The 21896-nt window shown below is 36.5% G+C and overlaps 2 protein-coding genes across 2 annotated transcripts in view; one reads left to right on the top strand and one right to left on the bottom strand.

The window, feature by feature from the left end:
- Positions 1 to 21896, top strand: part of LOC127943318 (uncharacterized) — a 368782-nt gene that overhangs the window by 275233 nt on the left and 71653 nt on the right. The window lies entirely within an intron of this gene.
- LOC127943310 (RNA-binding protein FXR1) lies at positions 29 to 9567 on the bottom strand. The gene is made up of 17 exons (XM_052539673.1): positions 9454 to 9567; positions 7442 to 7494; positions 7259 to 7352; positions 7114 to 7185; positions 6892 to 7040; positions 5780 to 5873; positions 5577 to 5693; positions 5319 to 5489; positions 5154 to 5232; positions 4271 to 4380; positions 4106 to 4192; positions 3868 to 4030; positions 3567 to 3776; positions 1622 to 1822; positions 1226 to 1312; positions 1046 to 1131; positions 29 to 960 (listed from the first exon to the last, which is right to left on the bottom strand). Exons 1-17 carry the CDS (start codon positions 9502 to 9504, stop codon positions 814 to 816), a joined length of 1971 nt encoding a protein of 656 aa, XP_052395633.1. The 5' UTR covers positions 9505 to 9567; the 3' UTR covers positions 29 to 813.

The following is a 21896-nucleotide window of genomic DNA, read 5'->3' as shown; positions in this document are numbered from 1 at the left end:
GAAAGACAAAAACAACTGATACACCAACTTTGAAAATTTGGCTGGAAGATCAAATGTTTATTTATGAATTACCTGCATACAAAAAAAAACATATTGCACATCAAACAACCAGAATGATCTTAAAAAGAAAAAAACAAGGACCAAAGAAAGTAGTTTACAGAACAAAACATCTGGAAATTGATCTTTCAGTAGCCCAGATTTGTAATCTGTGCGCTAAGAAGTTTAAACAGGCAGTTTAGTGTTAAAAACCACTGCGTTGTTAACTTTAAATACTGTACATTTTAAAATAAATAAACCAAATAATTGGTTGCCACCATTACAACAACCCAACAGGCAAAAGATGAACCCAATGCAATCATTCAGGAAGTGTTGTACATACAGCATTTAAAATGGACAGTTGGCAGACCAGTTTCCAGACTAACATTATTCTAAAAGGTCAAGAAATTACTTCAGTGCAAAACCTCCTTTTTCCCCCATAACCCCTCTTGAAGAAGTGGTTGCATATTAAAAACGTAACAAAAAGCAGCTAAGAATGTCTGCAAATCTTTCTGTATTCAGACAAGTGTTTTTTTTGTTTGTTTGTTTGTTTGCTCTATAGCCAGCCAACAAAATGTTGAAACTATGCTCTGAAGGCACAACATACGATCAGGAATACAGGTTTATTTTTTTCATTGTAATTATCGGTTCCATAGTGAAGGAACTGAAGAGTGCAATCGAGAATGTGGAAGTCCGTACGTCTATCTTTGGCAAGCTTGTACAAGCACTATTGTAAAACTGCAGAGGTTATGAGTTTGGAGAAAAGAAGCGGACGGATTAGGAGACTCCGTTGACGACAGCTGGCTTGGCTTTGGGTGTCTTCTCAGCAGAAGCTCGTGGCATTTTGCTCTGATCGTCTGCTTTGGTTGGGCCATTGCTCACGGCTTCAGCGGGGCCGTGCTCCGATATGAGCTCCACTTGACCCTGTGGACCACACAAAACATCTCAACATGTTCTTCATTTGAAAACTAGTCACTTGAGATGCATAAAAGAAGAAATCTAGAGTCACCATGTCGTATTTGTTCTTCCTCAGATCTCTCGCGTTTCTCCGTCTGCTCTCAGATTCGGCTCGTGATATGTAGTCAGCCACAGTAACTGCAAAAGACATCAATAATTTCATTAACCAACGAGCTTTATAGTTCTATAATGAAATAGCTTTGCGTGAGGAACAGACTGTGTTAATTCCTACCGGAGCTCGGCTGTCTCTCCTCAGGAGGCTGGAGATGGCGGCGGCGGCGGCTACGATTGCGCCGCTGGGGTTTAGCTTCAGCATCATCTAACAAGAGACCAGTGAAAAGCCTGACCTTAAATACACAGTCGTTTTGGAAAAAGCCTAGAGTTAATTGCAATTTGTGGAATTGGTCATGTTATCAACTCCAACTATAAAGTCATATGAGAAAGTGTTAAGGAGCTAAATGTGTAAATAAGAGATTCATGGTGTATCACTGCAGGATTTTTAAGCTCAAATTTAAGAGTTTTTAAGATGAAATCAATACTATATTAACAGGGTAGGAAAATGTCTATCTTCACGTATTAAACTGTGAAATGACTTTGAGACGGTAAGCTGCAGTGAAGCTGGTCCTACCGAGGCCGTCCTCGCTGAGGGAGGCGCTGTCAGACTCGCTCATGCCGTCCATGACTGTGCTGTCTTCATCTGTGCGGCGGCGACGCGAGCGCCTGCGACGGCTGGGGTTCACCTGCGACTCACTGCCATCTGTGTCTGCCGTCTGATCCGTCTCCGTGTTGTCCAGCAGACTGTACGGGTTTCCATCTGGATCCTTCAGGACTGACCAGAAACACAACAACTACAATTAATACTTACTGTGCAATGCAACATGCAAGGACACAAACCTTTTTTTTTTCTTCTTCCATGTGATATATGTGGCTCTGCAGGGCTCCAAACTGCAACCATAAATATTAAAATGCGAGTGAAGTTTTTGCTGAGGTCGCCACAGGCGACTAGGCCTATGTATTTACATGTTATCTCTTAAAAAATTGCATGTAATGCCTTTTTTCCTGATTGTTTTGCATTCACATCTTTTGTTATGTCCGCGCATTGAGAGAATGCACATCGAAGTTTTAGAGTTTTAAACAGTCCTTATCTGCCACGCAGCAGCGCTGACACACACCTGATAAACACGCGAGAGAGAGAAATGATGGAGACTTGAAGAGAAACAGCGTCTATTTCGTTCATAACTTGAACAAACTACAACAAGTAAAGCTGTCATCTGTGTGGATATTGGCAATAACAGTTCTCGTTTATAATCATAAGGCTTCTTCTTAACAAGGTCTTAGTCCATGCTGTGTTCTGTTAATGCATGAACTTCATTATTTGAAGTGCACTTGCCATCCAGTAATCGCAAAAAGCTTTGTGCTTTGTTACTTTTTAATTTACAAAGTATCAACTTTAAAATTATTCCAAATTCATAACAAAATTCAAACAATAAATACAGTTTTGGTGCTCTTTAAGGGGCCGTTCACATATCGCGCCTAAAACTAGTCGTCTGTTGATGAGAGTCTTAAACGAGGAGTGGTGGGACGTGGTCGTGCTCCACTTCACATACGCCGAGTGAAAGGGGAGATTTATAATGACAGGACACTTATTTATGACTTTTATTCACTAGGAAGAACACCTCGTTCCGTGCATCATACGTCACTGTGCATACGCAGTACTTTCCAGTTTCGGTTTTCAATCCGATCAAGAGTTTACATGTCCTCTCGCTCAGATTATCCATGCGTTTTTTTCGTATTCGTGATCCGAAAAATTTGTCATGCAAAGAGACCTTGTACACTGAGTGCGATGCGTATTAATGAACACGTTCCAAAAAAAAAAAAACGCAAAACAATAAAAAATGTCGTCTTTAAGTATTGAGGATGAGTTTTTTTGTCCTCTCTCTTCTTAAAAAGAGAAAAGAAAGAGCATCCACTCCTGCGATTGTTTAGAAGAGTGGGATTATCCAGACCGATTAAAGCTTACTTTCCAATGTCAGTGGCTCAGTTTTATGTTTTGCTAGCGATACTGGAACCACATGTTAAAAAGACGACCACCAATTTCTGTCAATCAATTGATCCTAAACAGAGACTGGCAGTTTGTCTAAGGTACGAATTGTAGGAATCTGAGCACTGGCGATTCACCACCATTGCCAGCAGTTTTACAGTGGCTCCGAGTTGTCAAACGTCTCTCTCACAATGCATTTTTATACAGTCCATGGTTTTTATGGATGCGGAAAACGTAGTAAATCGAACCCGTTCCAAATGTATATTTTTTTGACGGACGAAAGTTTCGGAGGCAGTGTCCAAACGTGATTGACATAAAGTGAGGTCGAAATTATTTTTTGACGTGTGAAAATTTCACATGCGAACTTCGGTAAATTCTTAAATGTTAAAGTTGAATGAATATTCGATTAGACAGATAAATAGATTCCAGAAAAAATAAAAAATGAAATGAGAATGCAGAATTTGGGGAAACATGGAATATCGGACAAAACAAAGCTCTAGAATCTGTGCTGGTCAGAAAGGGGCCAGTATACCTGAGCTGATGGAGTTGGACGGCCCTCTTCCTGATCCGCGTCCCCTGCCCCCGGGTCCTCCGCGTCCCCGTCCCTCGCCTGGTCTCCTCCGGCTGTCCCTCTGCTGTCTGGGGATGTGCTCGGCCTCCTCTCCTGCCATGGACCAGTCTCTCATCTCCTCCCTGCGCTCAGAGTCCGTCTCCGAGGGGTACGAATGCTCGGAGTTAGTGCCTGCAAAACAGCTTTCACTGAATCTATGATTTCCTCTGAATGTGTGCTGAAGCATGACCTGGACGTGTATATTTCGAGAGGTTCCCCGTACCGTAGCCGGACGTGTGTGCGGGCCCCCGGCGGCCACGGCCCCTGCTGGAGTACGAGCGGCTCTCCTCAGTCGCGGGGCGGTTTGGGACAGGCCTGTAGCCCATCCCGATCTGACGCAGCTGCTCGTCGATCTGCAGCCGCTCCAGCCGCAGCTGCTCCACCTCCTGCACCACAGACAAGCTTCAGCTTCAGCTCCTCCAACACTTTCAGCACCGCGCCGACAGCCTTCTCATACTCACCTTCAGATAAGATATATGGTACTCCAGCAGGACCTGAACGTTGCTGATGCTCTCCTTCGTTCCAACAAATGTAAATGGCACCATTCCCTAAGAAAAAAAACACATTATTGAATGTATTTATATATAGATCTGGCTTCTTCTTCGTGCTACTGTCAGAGGTCTTACTTCCTGTCGGGGGAGTTTGTTGTCGTTGTCTCCTTCGATGCGTACTCTCACTACACCAGATTTATCCACAATCTCCTGGATAACCTTGCCACTTTTTCCAATAACCTTCCCTACAAAGAGAAGTGATTTGTCAGCATAATTTTGAAAGTTAAAGTTAACATGATAAAAAAATAAACTGACTCTATTTCAATGCTTTTGTGTTCTCTCACAAACCTTGAGAAACTTTGTGCTTCCTCACTAATCATTTACATTATCTTTTTTAAGATGATCACGTTCCCACCTCATATTAAAAAAAGTTACGATTTGCGAGTGAACTCCTGTGCAGAAATTAAACTTATTTTAGAAATTTAAACTTTAAATGAAACTTAAATAAGAATTTTTACCTTGAAAACTAACCAAAATAAATTTGTTGAAATACATATATAATATTAAAATAAAAGAATTAGGTTGCGAACAATTTCCCGTTGCACTAAAATGTTGTTACTGGTAAATAAAAAACAACTTTCAAAACATATTCTGTCATATAACTAAAGTACAATAGAGTTAAGTAAAGTATAAATTTCATGTGAAAAAAAAATAAAAAAAATAAATAAATAAAAAAATTCATAAATAAGAAACTATCTGAAAAAAGTTGATTGAAATTTTAAAATTACTAACCCTGAAATAAAAATAAATTAATGCCAAAAATCACATAAAATATCTAAAACTTAAAACTAGAATTAAACCAAAAACGGAAAAATATACAAAATAAAGCTAATTAAAAGCATTAATAAATACTACGTACTATATATAAATAATTCTAAAACAAGGGAAGTGCAGTCTAAATTATTTTACATTCATTTTAAACTTTGTACAATTTGATAAAAATAAAATAAGTGCATACCAACAAGATTGCGAGGAATCTGCACTGAATCTTCCAGAAACTCCAGATAATTCCTTGCTTTCTGTACCGCCTCAGCCGTCTGCAACGAGACATTCAAGAATGCATGGTATCCGTCACACAGCGTCTGTCTAGCGTGATGCGTGTGTGTGCCGGGGGCGGACGCACCTCTCCGTACACCCTGAAGGTGCGCGTGTCCTCGTCCAGCTCGATGGCGGTCACTCCCGGCACCTTTCTGGCCTGCTGAATGTTACTGCCGTGGCTCCCGATGGCCAGACCCATGAGGTCCTCTCTCACAGTGAACTCCTCCTGAAACGCCGACGCCAGCTGCTTCGTACTCTACAAACACAGAGGTGTTCACGTTTGAGAGAGTAAATCTAAGTAACATTAACTGACCAAATAAATAACCGAACAGTATCCACGTACCTCCAGATGTTTGGTGGCCTCCTGGTTGCGGGACATGAGCAGGAGTTTGGTGCGGATGCTGCGTAAGTGCATGTCACTCAGCAGAGAGACGCGCTTGACGGTGGCTTCGCTCAAGGACTACAGGTGTTTGGGGAACAGTGTTGGTTAAGCTTTAGTGAGGTTTACACCTGCTCTCAGAAGTGCCGAGGTTAACTGGGACTCACCAACACAACCAGTTCACTCTGCTCCGGGCTGTAGACGATCCGAATGGCTCCGACCGCCTTTTTGAAGTCCTTGTGGGCTTGTTCGTTCTCACATCTAACACGAGCCAAGAAGAAACCAGCTCATGGTTTTAATCAACACTCTCCCCATTATACATGTGTTACGATAAACACCAACATTTAATTTGAAAAAATGTTTACACAAAAGATAATTAAGCACATCTCACACCCAAATTGTCTTTGATATACAGTGGTGACCCTCATTACTGAAATAGTCTTTTTTTTGTGAATTTATTATTCTTATTATTATTATATTTATAATTTATGATCAAATGCATTTAAAATCCAATCAATTCTTATGATTAAATGTGTGAAATTGTGGTAAAATTATGCATGTGTACACACACACACATATATATATATATATATATATATATAATTTGTTATATATTTTATTAACTTTTTAATATTTATATATATATATTTTATTAACTTTCTTTTTAGGAAAACTTGAACAACTGGAAATTTAAAACAAATCTAATTCGAACATTTACAAATTTCTTGACAAATTCAAATAATTTGTTTTTAAATATTTATGTTACATTTCATTTTTATTTGAAAATATTTATTATTATTATTATTATCTTATTATTATATTATTATAGATTATTATAGTTTTATAATTTTTAAATACATTATTAACTTTTTAAAAATAAAACTGGAAAATAAATGGACATGAATTTTTTTTTTACGGAAATTAAAGCCAATTCAAAACTTTAAGTAAAAAAAAATAACAACATTTGAATAACAACAAAAAATAATAATCCAAAAGCTATGCGATTAAAAACAAAACAAAACAAAAAAACACACCAAATACAAATGCCAGCTTCTATTTTGTTTAGATAGTAATAGTAGTATTAGTAGTTATGTATTATTTACTTGTAATGACATGTCAGCATCTAACGCTATCTTCATGACAAAAACCGAATTGGTATAATACAAGAGTTTTTGTTTAGATATTAGGTAGATGCCAGTATCCCAGGATGCACCTCAGTAGGTATGATATGGTTGTGTGAATGATTGCAGTGATGTGTCCGTCCTGAGGCTGTACTCACGCTGCTCTGAGGTCATCCGGGACGGGGACGCTGCACTTGAAGAACGTGTTCTCCGTCACAGCTTTACTGCGGTTGACCGGGCGCAGGCGCTCGAACGTCACAATCTCGTTGTAGGTCGCGTCACACGCCGCGTACTCGATAACGTAGAACTGCAGGAAGCAGAAGCGAAAGTGAACTCGGAGCCCTTCAGAGGAGACGGAGAGTTTAGCGAGAGACACTCACGGCTCCTTTCATCATGCGCACTTTGGCCAGCCACCAGCCGCAGGGCTCCTGCTCGTTCGCTCGCGACAGGATCTGAACGCAGAACAACACGTGTTAAGAGCTTCGAGGCTGTACGGGGCTCTTACAGAAGCACGTCTGACTTCACCTCCACTTCCTCTCCTTCGCTGATCTCCTTCTTGCCGTCACCAGGAGGAGGTAACCGCACATCGCTGAAGGGAACTTGTCTTTCAGGCTGCCAGCTGAGAAAAACATTGATATAATGATGCTCGTCTACCAAAGCACATTACGAAAGCTACGTCATGATTGGAAACAATTAGCTTCTACTCACTTATTCTCAAACGAAACGGAGAGCGAGTCATCGTGAACGTCTTTGACAAAGCCCTGGAATAATGAGATTTATAGAAATTTATAATAATATATTTATATATATTAATAACTTATGTTTTTTGTTTTATTAAAAAGTGGATCTACTAATGCTATTATAAAAGTTGTGAATTTTGCAGTGCAAAACAGGGTTAAAATCGTTAACTGAAAAAAAGCGTTATTTGAATTAAAGCTCAATTCAAATAAAGTATACAAATTTGTCAGAAGAAAATAAATAAAGAAATGACCTGGTACCTAACTGAAAAAAAGTGTAAATATAAAATGTATTTAAAATAAAATGTATCTAAAAATCTAAAATAAAAATAAATTAAAAACATCAATAAAAACTATAATGGCATTTAAATAATAATAAAATAACAGCAAAAGACTAAGCTCTATTGAATAGAATTTGCTAATACTATTATATTATGAAATTGCGTTTTAACTAAAACTTCAAAATACTGTTAATAAAGCTGGAATAAATATTATTCTTTCACAAAATAAACAAATAAATGTTGACATGGCAGCTAACTGCAATTATGTTTAATTAAAAATTAAAAATCAAGTTTTCAAACTAATTCAAAATAACAATAAAAACTATATTTGAAAAATACTAAAATAGCACTTGTCCAAAAGTTAAGCGATTCAAAAGACTAAACACATTTTAAATGTTTAACAAATTTATAATACAAATAGCTAAAATGTATAAAACGAACAAACACTGTAAACTTTTCCAACACACACACATATATATATATATATATATATATTAAAAAAAATCTAATTGTGTTTTCCCAGCTGAAATCACACAATAACTTTTCAATGAATCAAATTATTTGAAGTGTGGTTAAACATACAACTCATTTTGTCATAATAGCAATAGTATCGCATAATAGTATTCTGATGAATAAAACATTAAAACAATGTTTCAAGAGGAGTGTTGTTTTGTTCGGTGGTATCGATCAAATATAAACTTAGTGTATGATATACAAATAAACGGATACTTCAATCCCAGCAGCCTTTCAATGCCAACTGACTCCAGAATCACAGCTGGTCTCCCTAAACCTCCTCTCAAAATAGAGCGGTGTTAAAATATCTGCTGATGGACAGAGAACAGCTGACATGAGCGGAGATAAACCTGAGCGAATAATTGAAGGATGAGATGGAGAGGGAATAACAACTTCAGTTAGACTCTCCAGAGCCACTAGTGTTTATTAATATAGAGATATACTCAAGACAGAAAGCTATAGACTCATGTATACAGTAAACTACACTAGAGACACACTGCTTGGATGTTTCTTGAGAGAAACTGGGAATACACGATCTGATCATTTCTGACCACACCTTAAATTGGCATCTTTTCTTTCAGCTGAACCCACACATCCATCTCATTTGTTCAGATAAACAGATTATGTTCATTATAAATGGCTCTGCATAGTTAATAGAGCATAATGTGCTTCACTATAATGATAGTGAAACCACCGAGAGCATCATTGAAATGAACAACAACGCCTAATTACTGATTTTTATATTAGTGTTTAAGTAGTATTGTCTTTTACCTAAGCATTCATTATGGTTTTGTTCATATAAATCGCTGAAAGACGATTATAACCGAGCGCCCGACTGAATAATATTCAACACTTTGTTAGCAGATAACCAAACTGAAACCAAAAGTCAGTTACTCTAACCTTGAAACTCAGTTTCTCCTAATGCAAACCACTTCTGTGTTTGAAGTCGAAGGTAAACAAACGTTAGCATTAGTCTTGTGTACTGTTTTTGTTATTTAAATACCATCCTCGCGCAGCTGCTAACCGGCTAACGGCTAACAGCCACCGAGTCGAGTACTGTTTATATGCGTCGAAAGTAACGCAAAGATGTAGCTCGATTTCCAATATTTTCTGCAAGGTTTTATCATCCTCGCTGTCTTAAGAGATGAATGCGTGTGCACTGTAAAAGAGAATGGAGTAAAGTATTTACCTTATAATAAGCTCCATTGGAGCCACGGACCTCCACCGTCAGTTCCTCCATGTTTATCGCGAAAAGAATGCTGGGTAAAGTTCTAGAACTCTACTGGGTTTAACAGTGAACCCTGCGGAACTCCTTCATACTAAATACAGTACTTTAACCTGAGATGATGTATTGCAAAGAACTATAAACAAACTTTTACTATATAAATGTATTTTCTTCTTTACTTAACTCAAATATAAATGTTTCTGTTGACTTTTACTTTTACTTTCACTACACAAACAGCTTTATGTGATTTGTTTTGTGAATCGCAAATCCGAATCCAAGACAACAGAGTTAAGGAGAATCCAAAACAAAATATACTTAAACTTTAGCCTGTGTTTTGTATATGTGTGTGTGTGTGTGTGTGTGTGTGTGTGTTTATAAATTATAATATTTATTGATTATATAATTATTTATTTTTTAAAAGCTTAAGCATTATACATTATGAAAAAGTTTTCATTGAACCTTTGAAAACTGTTCATATTTGTAATATTTAGCATTGTTTAGTGTTTTCATGGTGTTCTGGGTGGCTGCTATGGTATTACTAAACGTGTGTTAAGGTGTTCTCAGTGTTTTTAGTTCATTGTTATGTGGTTGCATTAATGTGATGACTCACATGCTGGAGTTTAACACTTATGGTCAGGCATTTGTTCAGATCACTAACCTCAGCTATCTGCATTAGTAATAGCGTTGCTTACCTTATCAAGCACTCCTAATTATAAATCCAGCAACTGCAATGCAAACTGGGAAAACATGCATCCTTCTGGACTTTACATATAAAATGAAGCAGAGGCATGCTACCATATTTTATTTACTTACTGAATCAGTTGGAGAGATATTGTGTATATTCTATTGTTTATGTCATTCACTTGTACCTTTGATACTTGGTACATTTAATATAATTTATTATTTTTAGCCAATTTTTTTTTTTTTTTTTCCATGGGCTACTTTAAATATATTCCCATTACTGTATCATTACATTTACTGGAACATATGAGTAATTAAAAGTCTATTATATACACTTTTTCACACATTTACATCATGCATTATATATTTACATACAAATTTTCTTAATATTGGTATTTTAATGATCAAATTGTATAATAAAGAGAATACCAGTAAAGCAACCAAATGCTTCAACCAAATATTCAGTTTCCTGAATATGACACATTTAAAGTTATTAAACATAACTTTGAATGGCACATTATTATATCAAAAAAATAAACACCATCCCTTCTTTCTACTTTTTATTTTGCTTTATTATTTCTTTAATTTATGTATTTTAAATTGTGGCTGGAACAAAACTGCTATGCTATGACAAAAACACCAATAAAAAGCTATACAAATTGCAAACCATGCATTCAAAATTTCAGAAATTCATGTTGACTTGTTTGTTAATTTAAAATAAAATAAAATAACTGTCTTTCACTAACAGAATGAGATCACAAATTAAATGCAAGAAGTTGAAAAAATGAGGCAAATCTGATACTGACATCTAGTGGTAAAATACCAATAATTTAATTTAGATATTCTCTCACTGTACACTGATTTCAGCCACTAATATTAGATAAAAATTAAATAAATAAATAAATAAAACCTTTTCAAGCAAAACAATGGCCTCTTAATATAATACTATATTAGTTGTTTAATAATATGTAGTTACATACATTTATTATGTATACATATTACATACATATATACATTTACATACATATATACATTTATACTTATTCTTACTGTATATTTTCTATAAAATATATTTAAATAATTATCATAAATATAAAAATAACATAAATCATAGTTATTCATTTAACATTAATAAAAATTAATAAAATGTAGTCTGTTCAAGCACTTGAAATGGCAAAGTCATATTAAACTAAAGTTAGCCGCATGTTTTATTTAAACAACACTCGTCCGTTATAGATTGATATTCATATTTAATATGCTTTAAGCATTTACATGCATTAACATGTTAGGGTGCCCAAAAGCTCAGGCAAATTTCTTCAGCAAATGTTATTCATCATGAGCACTTCATGTTTCTCTGGGAATAAATATTTGGGGCAAGGGTTCCTGCAATCGCTCTCACCCCACATGTGTAAATCTGCAGGCAATATAACCCACAGTGTGTGGCGCAGCAAATGTCTGACCGGCTATAAGCGTTTATGGTCTGACTGATAGTATAGCCCGTGTTCAGACTTAAACCAGTTTACCAATTCCATTATGCTAAGCCCGAGCACTCTCACCGCTGATGAATGATTATAAAAATACATAATCTCCAGAGGTACCATCATTGCACTACGACAGGGAAATTTCATTCATTCTATCCCATTTTTCCCTTATTTAAAAAAGAAATTACTGGCCCCCAGTAATCAGATATACAGGCGGGCTGTTTCTGGAGTTAAGCCCAACTTCTATTAGGATTTCGTCTTCTCTCATTTTTAGCAAACGCGTACACAACGAGATACTCCAGGGCTCATTTGGACAGGCCCCTTCCTTAGTTTCAATGTTTTTATTACTTTATAGTTGACAGAATTGCGCATATTTCAAAAGAAGGTTTCATTAACATTAGTTAACTATGAACTAAGAATGAACAAGCATTCATAAATCTTAGATAATGTTCATATTAACATTTTAACTGTTAATATTAATAACAGCAATGCACAGTGAACATGAACATTTTTTCTTAACTAACATCAATAAAGGTTAATACATTAACAAATGAGACCTTAATGTAATAATATATATATATATATATATATATATATATATATATATATATATATATATATATATATATATATATATATATATATATATATATATATGTGTGTGTGTGTGTGTGTGTGTGTGTATATATATATATATATATATATATATATATATATATATATATGGTTATTGCAATTAAATATCAGTTTATATAAAATGCAACTTAAGAGTTCTTTTTTGGCCCCACCGGATACCACTCATCTCCATTACAAATAGAAAAAAAGAGGCTACAATTTGCACGAGCTCACCAAAATTGGACAGTGGAAGACTGGAAAAATGTTGCCTGGTCTGATGAGTCTCTGATGATTTCTGTTGAGAAATTCACATGAGTCAGATTCAGAATATGGAGTAAACAGAATGAGAACGTGGATCCATCATGCCTTACCACTGTGCAGGCTGCTGCTGGTGGTGTAATGGTGTGAGGGATGTTTTCTTGGCACACTTTAGGCCCCTTAGCGCCAATTGGGCATTGTTTAAATGCCACGACCTACCTGAGCATTGTCTCTGACCATGTCCATCCCTTTATGACCACCATGCATACTTCCAGCAGGATAATGCACCATGTCACAAAGCTTGAATAATTTCAGATTGGTTTCTTGAATATGAAGATGAGATGACTTTACTCTTACGTCCCCCACAGTCACCAGATCTCAACCCAATAGAGCATCTTTGGGATGTGGTGGAACGGGAGCTTCATGTCCTGGATGTGCATCCCACAAATCTCCATCAACTGCAAGATGCGATCCTATCAATATGGGCCAACATTTCTAAAGAATGCTTTCAGCACCTTGTTGAATCAATGCCACGTAGAATTAAAGCAGTTCTGAAGGTGACAGGGGGTCAAACACAGTATTAGTATGGTGTTCCCAATAATCCTTTAGGTGAGTGTAGATATACTTTTAAGATTTCAAGTACATCACAAGTGCACGTTAAAGGGTTCATCTGCTCACTATCTGTCAGAAAGTTGGAGACTGTTTAATACAAATAAAAAAATGTCCTATCATTATGAAATAATCTCAGTTTATATTTTCTCAGATTTCCATTCTGTGGCACTCTGGTATGGTGTCATGAAGTTTGTAAAGATCAGTGTTTTGAGCTAGACCCATATAGTGCACGTAACTCTTCTAAAACCCTCCTGAATGAAAAATGATAACTATTTTCTCATAATCAGACAAAACTGAAGAGGCTGACACAGGAGCGAGTGTATCTATTAGTTTGCGCCCCGCATATGTCCAATTTCTCTTCATTCTGTGTTGCTTTTTAAAGCTATAATTGAAAATTAGCCATACATCTTTTTTTTTTGGAGAAGGGTAATTTATCACGGCCCATTGTTCCTCCATGACACTTACGCCCTGCCACTAACAAGGCTTCGGGAGACGAGCGATTCTGCTGTACGGATGCATTTTCACTGCTTTGTTGCTAATTGTGGCCTCCTTTCTATTGAATGGTGAGTCGAGTAAAAGAGCTTGTTGGCTCGATGCAGTGGAGCTCTCTGGTCCTCTCTGGCTATTATCACAGATACTCTTGATCTTTTCAAAAGCAGGAAATAGATTTTTTTCCCTCCTGTACAGGAAAAAAATGTAATTTGCAATGCATCCATTAGTTCTTCATTAAAGCAAGATTAAATTGCACTGCAAATCACATCTGCCTTTGGATGATTAAAGGGTGGCATTTTATAGGCCAAAACTAATTACTATGAGAGAAAAAAAAAACAGGCATGTTTTTACATTAGATAGTGTGGTTTGTAATTAGATTGAAGCTAATTCCACTATTTCATCTCTTTTAATGAGATGAGCCTGTCCTCATCTTTCCCCTCATTCTTGTCAACCGGCACTATAATGGCTCCAAATGTATAATTTCGATAATACAGAGAGTTTATAATAATGAAATTTCCAAGTAACCTGCTACAAGTGACTGTTCCATCCTGTATTAAATTATTATACAAGGAAAACGAGGAGGGACAGTTTAGAGGTGGTGAACTGATGTCTGAAAAGAACGATTTCTGAGTGCCAGTCTTCATCAGTCTTCATCAGTTTGTATGGAGTCGTGATATGTGCTTGTTATGATGCACTTGGGTGGTGCTAGGGCACTGATATTGGTTGATAAGGTGTTCAGAGTGGTTGCTAGGCCTTTGCTATGCTCATGCGTTGCTGCGTGGTTACTAAGGTGTTCTTTGTGGTTGCTAGGGTGTTGCTAAGTTTGTATGGTGTTCCGGGTGGTTGCTAGGCTGTTGTTATGCTCAAGTGTTTTTGAGTGGTTACTAAGGTGTTCTGCGTGATATTTTAGGGTGTTGCTAAGTGGTTGTTATTCTGTTCAGGGTGGTTGCTAGGACTTTCCTATATACAACAGTTGCCAAGGTGGTCTGTGTGGTTGCTAGGGAGTAGCTAAGTTGTTAGGGTGTTCCAGGTGGTTGTTAGGCTTTGCTGTGTGGTGTGTGTGGGTCACTTTTCTAGCAATGATAAGTGGTTGCTAGGATATTAGTAGATGGTTGTTATGGTGTTCAGAGTGGTTGCTAGGCTAAAGCTGTGCTAAAGTTCACAACACTGCAGTGACGCTGCTGGCGTGTTACCTCTGTTATTGGGCGCACCAGAAAACACATCAGCAGCATCACTGCGGAGTTGGAAGAGAAGACAATGCTGAATAAAGTCGTAGTTTCTGCTATTTTTGGACCAAAATGTATTTTTGATGCTTCAAACAATTCTAACGGACCCTCTGATGTCACATGGACTACTTTGATGATGTTTTTCTAACCTTTCTGGACATGGACAGTATACCGTACACACAGCTTCAATGGAGGGACTGAGAGCTCTCCGACTAAATCTAAAATATCTTAACCCTTAGGGGACTAAGCCCTTTTTGGTCCGTTTTCTCTATTTTTACATTTCGGCTTATAATGTAATGAGGATGGACCGCCATGTATTTGGTATCAATGGATTCATAAGAACCTAAGCTACCATAAGCATGCATGCAATATGTCTATAAAGGAAGTATGAGTGAAAAATTGTACAATAAACTAGAGAATTTCAAAAACGAAAATGAGATTTTTGTCATTTATTACTGAAAATCCTACCTCACACAACAATAGTTAAAAGTTTTTGACCCAAAAATATATTTTTCAAACTCTGTGCTTGACAGAAATGGGTTAATGTTCAATCAAATGTGTAAAGAACAATTAAATAATTAACTGTATTTACAAACAGTCCTAGGCGTTTTTTTTATTTTTGGGACTAATCCCTTTTTGGTCTGTTTTCTCTATTTTTAAATTTGGGCTTATAAATCATATTTAAAGGAGATGGAACACCCTGTGTTTGGTATCTATGGATTCAGAAGACCCTAAGCTACCATAAGCATGCATGCAATATGTTTATATAAAGGAAGTATGAGTGAAAAATTTTACAATAAACTAGAGAATTTCAAAAACGAAAATTAGATTTTTGTCACTTATTACTGAAAAACACACAATATAGAACAGTTTTTGAACAAAGAAAATGTATTTTGTCAAACTCTTTGCTTGACAGAAATGTGTTATTGTTTAATCAAATGTGTAAAGAACAATTAAATAATTGACTTTTTTTAAAAACAGTCCTAGGCATGCCAGTGAGCAAAGAAAGGCCTCTCCAGGCCTTTCCAGTAATTGTTCCAGCTTGTTCTGCCGTAAATCATTACTGCTTGCCATTTTGATAAAACAATTCTGTAATAATGCTGTATCTCTCTCGAATGTATCTCTTTGTGCTCGCTAACACTCCGATCGCTTTCTGCTTTCTCCACGTGATGCGGATTCTCCGATCGCTCGAATTTAGCTCTTTGTGCTCGCTAATACTCCGATCGCTCTCTGTAACACTCCGATCGCTTTCTGCTTTCTCCACCCAGATGCTGATTCTCTGAACGCTTATTGATTACATGTCTTTTACTATAGTCCAGCCAGCTTTTACAAGGCTACAGCAGAGCTACACAGTCCTCTGAAAGGCTAGAAGACATAACCTTCCTCTGATTGGGTTAGAAAAAGACTACTCCCAGCGGCGATTTTTCCATTGGCTGTTGCGTGTTGAATCTGCCTAACACAATCGTTTTCATTGGCCTGTTTACGCAGTGGTATTGCGCAATAAGGGAAGTGTTTAATATACAATATACTGGACACCGCTGTTTTCAGCGGAATCTGAGGAAGACGGCAAAATAACCGCATCTCTCTAGCATTAATAGTTTTTGAGATAACTACACATTTGTAAAAGTATGCCATTTTGGGCGGTACCGCCTAATCCGTCCCCAGAGGGTTAAACTGTGTTCTGAAAATAAATGGAGGTCTCACGGGTTTGGAACGACATGAGGGTGAGTTATTAATAACATAATTTTCATTTTTGGGTGAACTAACCCTTTATTTACTTTTTATGGAAAGAAATGCATTATGCTACTTCCAAGTTCCTTTATTAAATACGAGCAGGGCTTGATTGTTTTTAATATAAGAATTTCTATTTATAGTAAATGTAAAAGCCCTGTCATGCCAAAAAGTGTAATGAATAAACCTCAGGCTGAAGGAAAAGTAAATTCACATCTGTAGAGTAAAACACATGAGAAGAAGGTTCAACACTCTTCAGCCATAAAAACACTCAAAACACAAATACACACACACACACACACACACACACACACACACACACACACACACACACAAAAGTTGTTTTTGCTTATTAGTATGGTTGAACTGGATCATCAAAGGTCAGCCGCAAAGACATTAGTTAATAAAATGGGATTAGATACTTGTGTTATTTAACATATTTATTTATTGCAGGTCTGTGTCATATTCAGAGTTTTCACTTCATTGTTTTAATTCATTTTAATGAATTCTAAATCTGTTTATTTTATTATTTATTTATTTTTGTGAGTGGGTTGAATTAATGCACATTAACATTTAGTCTAGAACTACATCGTGTTCACACAACACACACAACACCTCTGTACTTCTGATTTCTCCCAACACTGCTGCTGCGTGATTACTAAGGTTTTCTGCGTGGTTGCTAGGAAGTCGCTAAGTGTAAGTTATGGTGTTTGAGGTGGTTGCTAAGGCATCCTGGTTGGTTGCTAAGGTAGTTATCAAGATATGCAGGGTGGTGTCTAGGGTGTTTTGCAATGCATTTGCTAAAGGGGTGTAGGTTAGGTCCTATAATGTGGCTAAGTAGTTGCTATGTTTGATAAGAGGTTGATATGGCATTTTTGGCTGCTAGTGCTTTGTTACTGGTCAAGTTGTTCTGATTGCTAGGGCAGTGCTGGATGGTTACTTGTTTTTTTGGAGGGGGGTGGAGTATCCTATTAAGTGTTTGATCAGATAAAACACCTAATACATAAAAATACTACTTTCTAACTTACAGTACCAGCACTAAATATTGATAACATAATCTACATTGATCTAATTGATTAATTTGCTATTTTTGTGGAATAAAAATTTACTAACTCATGCTAAATTCATCAAAGTAATGATTAAAAGAGTGGACTTTCCCCAAATGTATAAGCATGGCAGTTTCAGCAAGGTCCAGACTACCTTTCCTTGCAAAAAAAATATGCAGTAGCACTAATTTTTAGAGCCGGAATCAGCCCATTTCTGCTGAAGTGAGATTTTGTGCCACCGTCCGCAGTCGTTGCAGGAATTCAAACCTCATAAGGTTTCAGCAGGAGCTTATGCTAAGCTTGTTAGTGTTTCTGATGCCACGTGTGATAGCGCCACAGAATTACCATAAATCAGCAGAATTAAACTATGATCTTCAACAGCATGTTTCAACCTGGCCAACACAAGTTTGCAATATGCTGCACAGAATATTATGATAACAAACCATTCTAAATACCCATAATCTGCTTATGTCCCAGGTTCATATATATATATATATATATATATATATATATATATATATATATATATATATATATATATATATATATATATATATTCCGAATGAACACTTTTCTCCATCCCACACATGTTCCCGCACAACATCAACAGACGGAAACATTCGCATTTGATATAAAAACAAGTTTTTAGATGGCACAGTTTCAGTGTTGACACAGATGAGATAATGCATAATGTAATAGGAGTGTTTCTGTTGGCCGAGGTTCAAATTTGCATGTCATTTGGAGGCGGCGTTCAAATAATGATACAAAGGACATCCTGCATTTCATCAGATGTGAATCCTAATGTGGCTTTAACTCGGAGCAAATGATTCTGTGCTGTAATAAGAAGCTTTCAGAATTATGTTGGGGGGGCAGAAAATTGCAAGTGCCTGGCACTTTTATCTTTGAATTTCACTTGTGCACAAGCCAAAAAAAAAAAAAAAAAAACTTTCTTTGGTTACATTCCATCAGTATGAGGAATAACATTGTGAAAATTGTATGCATGCTAATGAAAAATAGAAATCCACCTACTTTACGATAAAATTAGTTTAATTTTCCCATGCCCAGTGCCTGGCTGGCCTTTCATAAATTACTTATGCACATCTATTATTAAAAAGGGGAAAGCAAATTAGAAAGTGTTCATATCTCTTCACTGGATTTAACCAAGGCCGGTCGCAGCAACCAGAGTCAGCACTTTTTCTCTATCCTGTCTCGAGAATTCTGCTCTCTTGAAATTCCCATCCGCGTGTTTGAGTATTTCTATAGTGCTGTTGTACACTCAGAGACTCTGTGTTTGCCAAATTAACCCAAATCTTTTCTAGGGTATGAGTGTAATGCAATTCACAGGCTTTTCTAAGCCTGTATATTCAAATGCGTTTGAATACATGGGAAGGCGCAGCACCTCTCAGAAAAGCGTGTTCGGCGCTAATCGTGTTGTATCATCAGTTATTGCCACAACAAGCCTGAAGACATGGCGCACAAGGATGGCACAATATCCACTCATTTCAATAGTGATTTGTTGCAAGTGAATTTGCTTACTGTAATTTTTCTTAAGTTTGATTGGATGTTTGTTTTTGTTTTTTTTTTGCATTGTTTAAACTAAAATGTCTGAACGTAGCCTACCTTTGAAAGTGCAGAGTAAAATAGTGTTTTGCTGATAAGAAGAAAAACATTTGAGCAAAAAGCAGGCTATAGACATCCTGTGAATGTGATTCTCACATATATATTTTTGTTCTTGATCTGATTAAAAAACAGCCAGACTAAAGTGAATGAACATGACATTCTTAAAAAGAATGTGCAGAGTTCGATAAAACAGTCTGTAAACAGATTTCATTTTTTTTTTTTTTTTCATTTAATTTTGTTATTTGGAGACTTTTAAATCACAACTGTATTGTTAAGTGTTGCTACTTTTCAAATGGTTTTTGAATGGCAAACAGCTTATGTGTGTGTGTGTGTGTGTGTGTGTGTGTGTGTGTGTGTGCGTGCGTATTATTATCTTAAACTATGAAAACGATTTAACCAAACTGGAAAGTTATTTTTTTAATTAATCAAATATTGAAATTGAAACATTATATATATATATAGAGAGAGAGAGAGAGAGAGAGAGAGAGAGAGAGAGAGAGAGAGTACAGACCAAAAGTTTGGACACACCTTCTCATTCAAAGAGTTTTCTTTATTTTCATGACTATGAAAATTGTAGAGTCACACTGAAGGCATCAAGGGCTATTTGAGCAAGAAGGAGAGTGATGGGGTGCTGCAGATGACCTGGCCTCCACAGTCACCGGACCTGAACCCAATCCAGATGGTTTAGGGGTGAGCTGGACCGCAGACAGAAGGCAAAAGGGCCAACAAGTGCTAAGCATCTCTCTGGGAACTCCTTCAAGACTGTTGGAAGACCGTTTCAGGTGACTACCTCTTGAAGCTCATCAAGAGAATGCCAAGAGTGTGCAAAGCAGTAATCAAAGCAAAAGGTGGCTACTTTGAAGAACCCAGAATATGACAAATTTTCAGTTGTTTCACACTTTTTTGTTATGTATATAATTCCAGATGTGTTAACTCATATTTGATGCCTTCAGTGTGAATCTACAATTTTCATAGTCATGAAAATAAAGAAAACTCTGAATGAGAAGGTGTGTCTAAACTTTTGGTTTGTACTGTATGTATTTATATATATATTTGTCTTCAAATGATAATGTACTTTGTTGTGGAGCATGACTTTGGTAATATAAATACTAGCCCTATGATGTGTTAAGAAAATAAAAAGAAATAAAGGTATCAGTAAGATCAATAAAGGTGTTGAAAAGATAAAGGTATAATTTGTTGAATTATTTCAGAATATATGAAAACATTATGTAATTGCGTGTATTTTGGATTTACGAAGTGCTAACAACATTATCTTTATGAAAACAAAATTGGCCATTTCATTTCCAAAATGAGCACCAAAGTCACTTCCACCACATCATTTTATTAAATACAACAGTCCTACATCGCTTGAGATGTTGTGGATAGACAGAATTTACTAGTTTCATAGTTATGTGTTGAAACATTTATTCCCGCCGCAATGCCTCGCCTCACAGGTTTACATTTAGGCCTACATTACTGTAAATATGTATTTTATTTTTTATTCTGCAGTCTTTGCATCACTGGAACATTAAGCTTACATTGTATTCAACCCAGAACATTTCTGTAAATAGCCTAAATAGTTTTTGTAAGGTGGGGCGGCAGTTACCGTTGCTGTTCGAAATTTCGCGGGCGATTTGAATTCCATTTATCATTTTGAATGGGAGTTTCGCGTGATTTCATTCATGTTATTGGTCACGCAAATCCGGGCTCTGACCAATTGAAAGCTGTTTCTTTGTTCTAAAAGTTACTTCTGTGCGATATGCTTCATTCATCGCTACACTAATGACAGTAGAATTTGGACAGGTTATTTATTAATTTATTTTTTGCGTTTTCGCGTTGGTAGGCCTATGTGTGATTGCACCTAGGTCACAGCCACATGTTCTTATGAAAATAAATGATTAAACAAAAATACAAACACACAAGGATTGGATGGGCTGGAAGATTAATATTATTTATAGCTATTCTAATGAAGGTATATTCCTTTGTCCAAGAAGTTTAAAGGGTATTACTTTCTAATTATTCAAAAACTTAAGGCACTGGTAGGACTTTATGTTCATTTTCCTTTCGAACATGAAGTCATGCTCCAAGAACTCAATACTTCCTTTAGCTCAACCAAAAGATGTATTTTTCCTGTTTCGGCTTGAATTGAAAGCCTCTTCGTAGTCAGCATGTTCCTCAGTCTGATTATCCCTTCAGAGAATAGCTTCGTACAAACCAAATTTCTCCCCTGAAAGAGCCTGGCCAGTTTTCCATCACTGAGTGGCACAGAGGGATGATGGGTAATTCCTGGCTGGAAAATCTGCCATTTCATCAAACGCAGTCATGTCTGTCCTAAGCCCACAGACATTATTACCACTTAGCCTACTCAAGGACTAGTGGACCTTCAGTGCCACACATCTTCATACATGTGTGCTTGTATTCATTATATATCATGTATAATTGAAAAAAAATATATATATATCTCTATAAACTTTAACCATATTTTAAAAACAACAAAATCATGTAATTACATATAAAGATTTACTAAAGTGGGTAAAACACGCTCTAAAGCCCATCAAACTGCTAGCATGGGTAGATTAGGCTACTTTAAAATTGTAGTCCATTACTGATTCCAAATTACATGATAACAAATTGTAGTGAGTAAC

The sequence above is a fragment of the Carassius gibelio genome, chromosome A22 (assembly GCF_023724105.1).
Source record: "Carassius gibelio isolate Cgi1373 ecotype wild population from Czech Republic chromosome A22, carGib1.2-hapl.c, whole genome shotgun sequence".
In the NCBI taxonomy this organism is placed as follows: domain Eukaryota; kingdom Metazoa; phylum Chordata; class Actinopteri; order Cypriniformes; family Cyprinidae; genus Carassius; species Carassius gibelio.
This window is presented reverse-complemented; position numbering and strand designations above follow the sequence as displayed.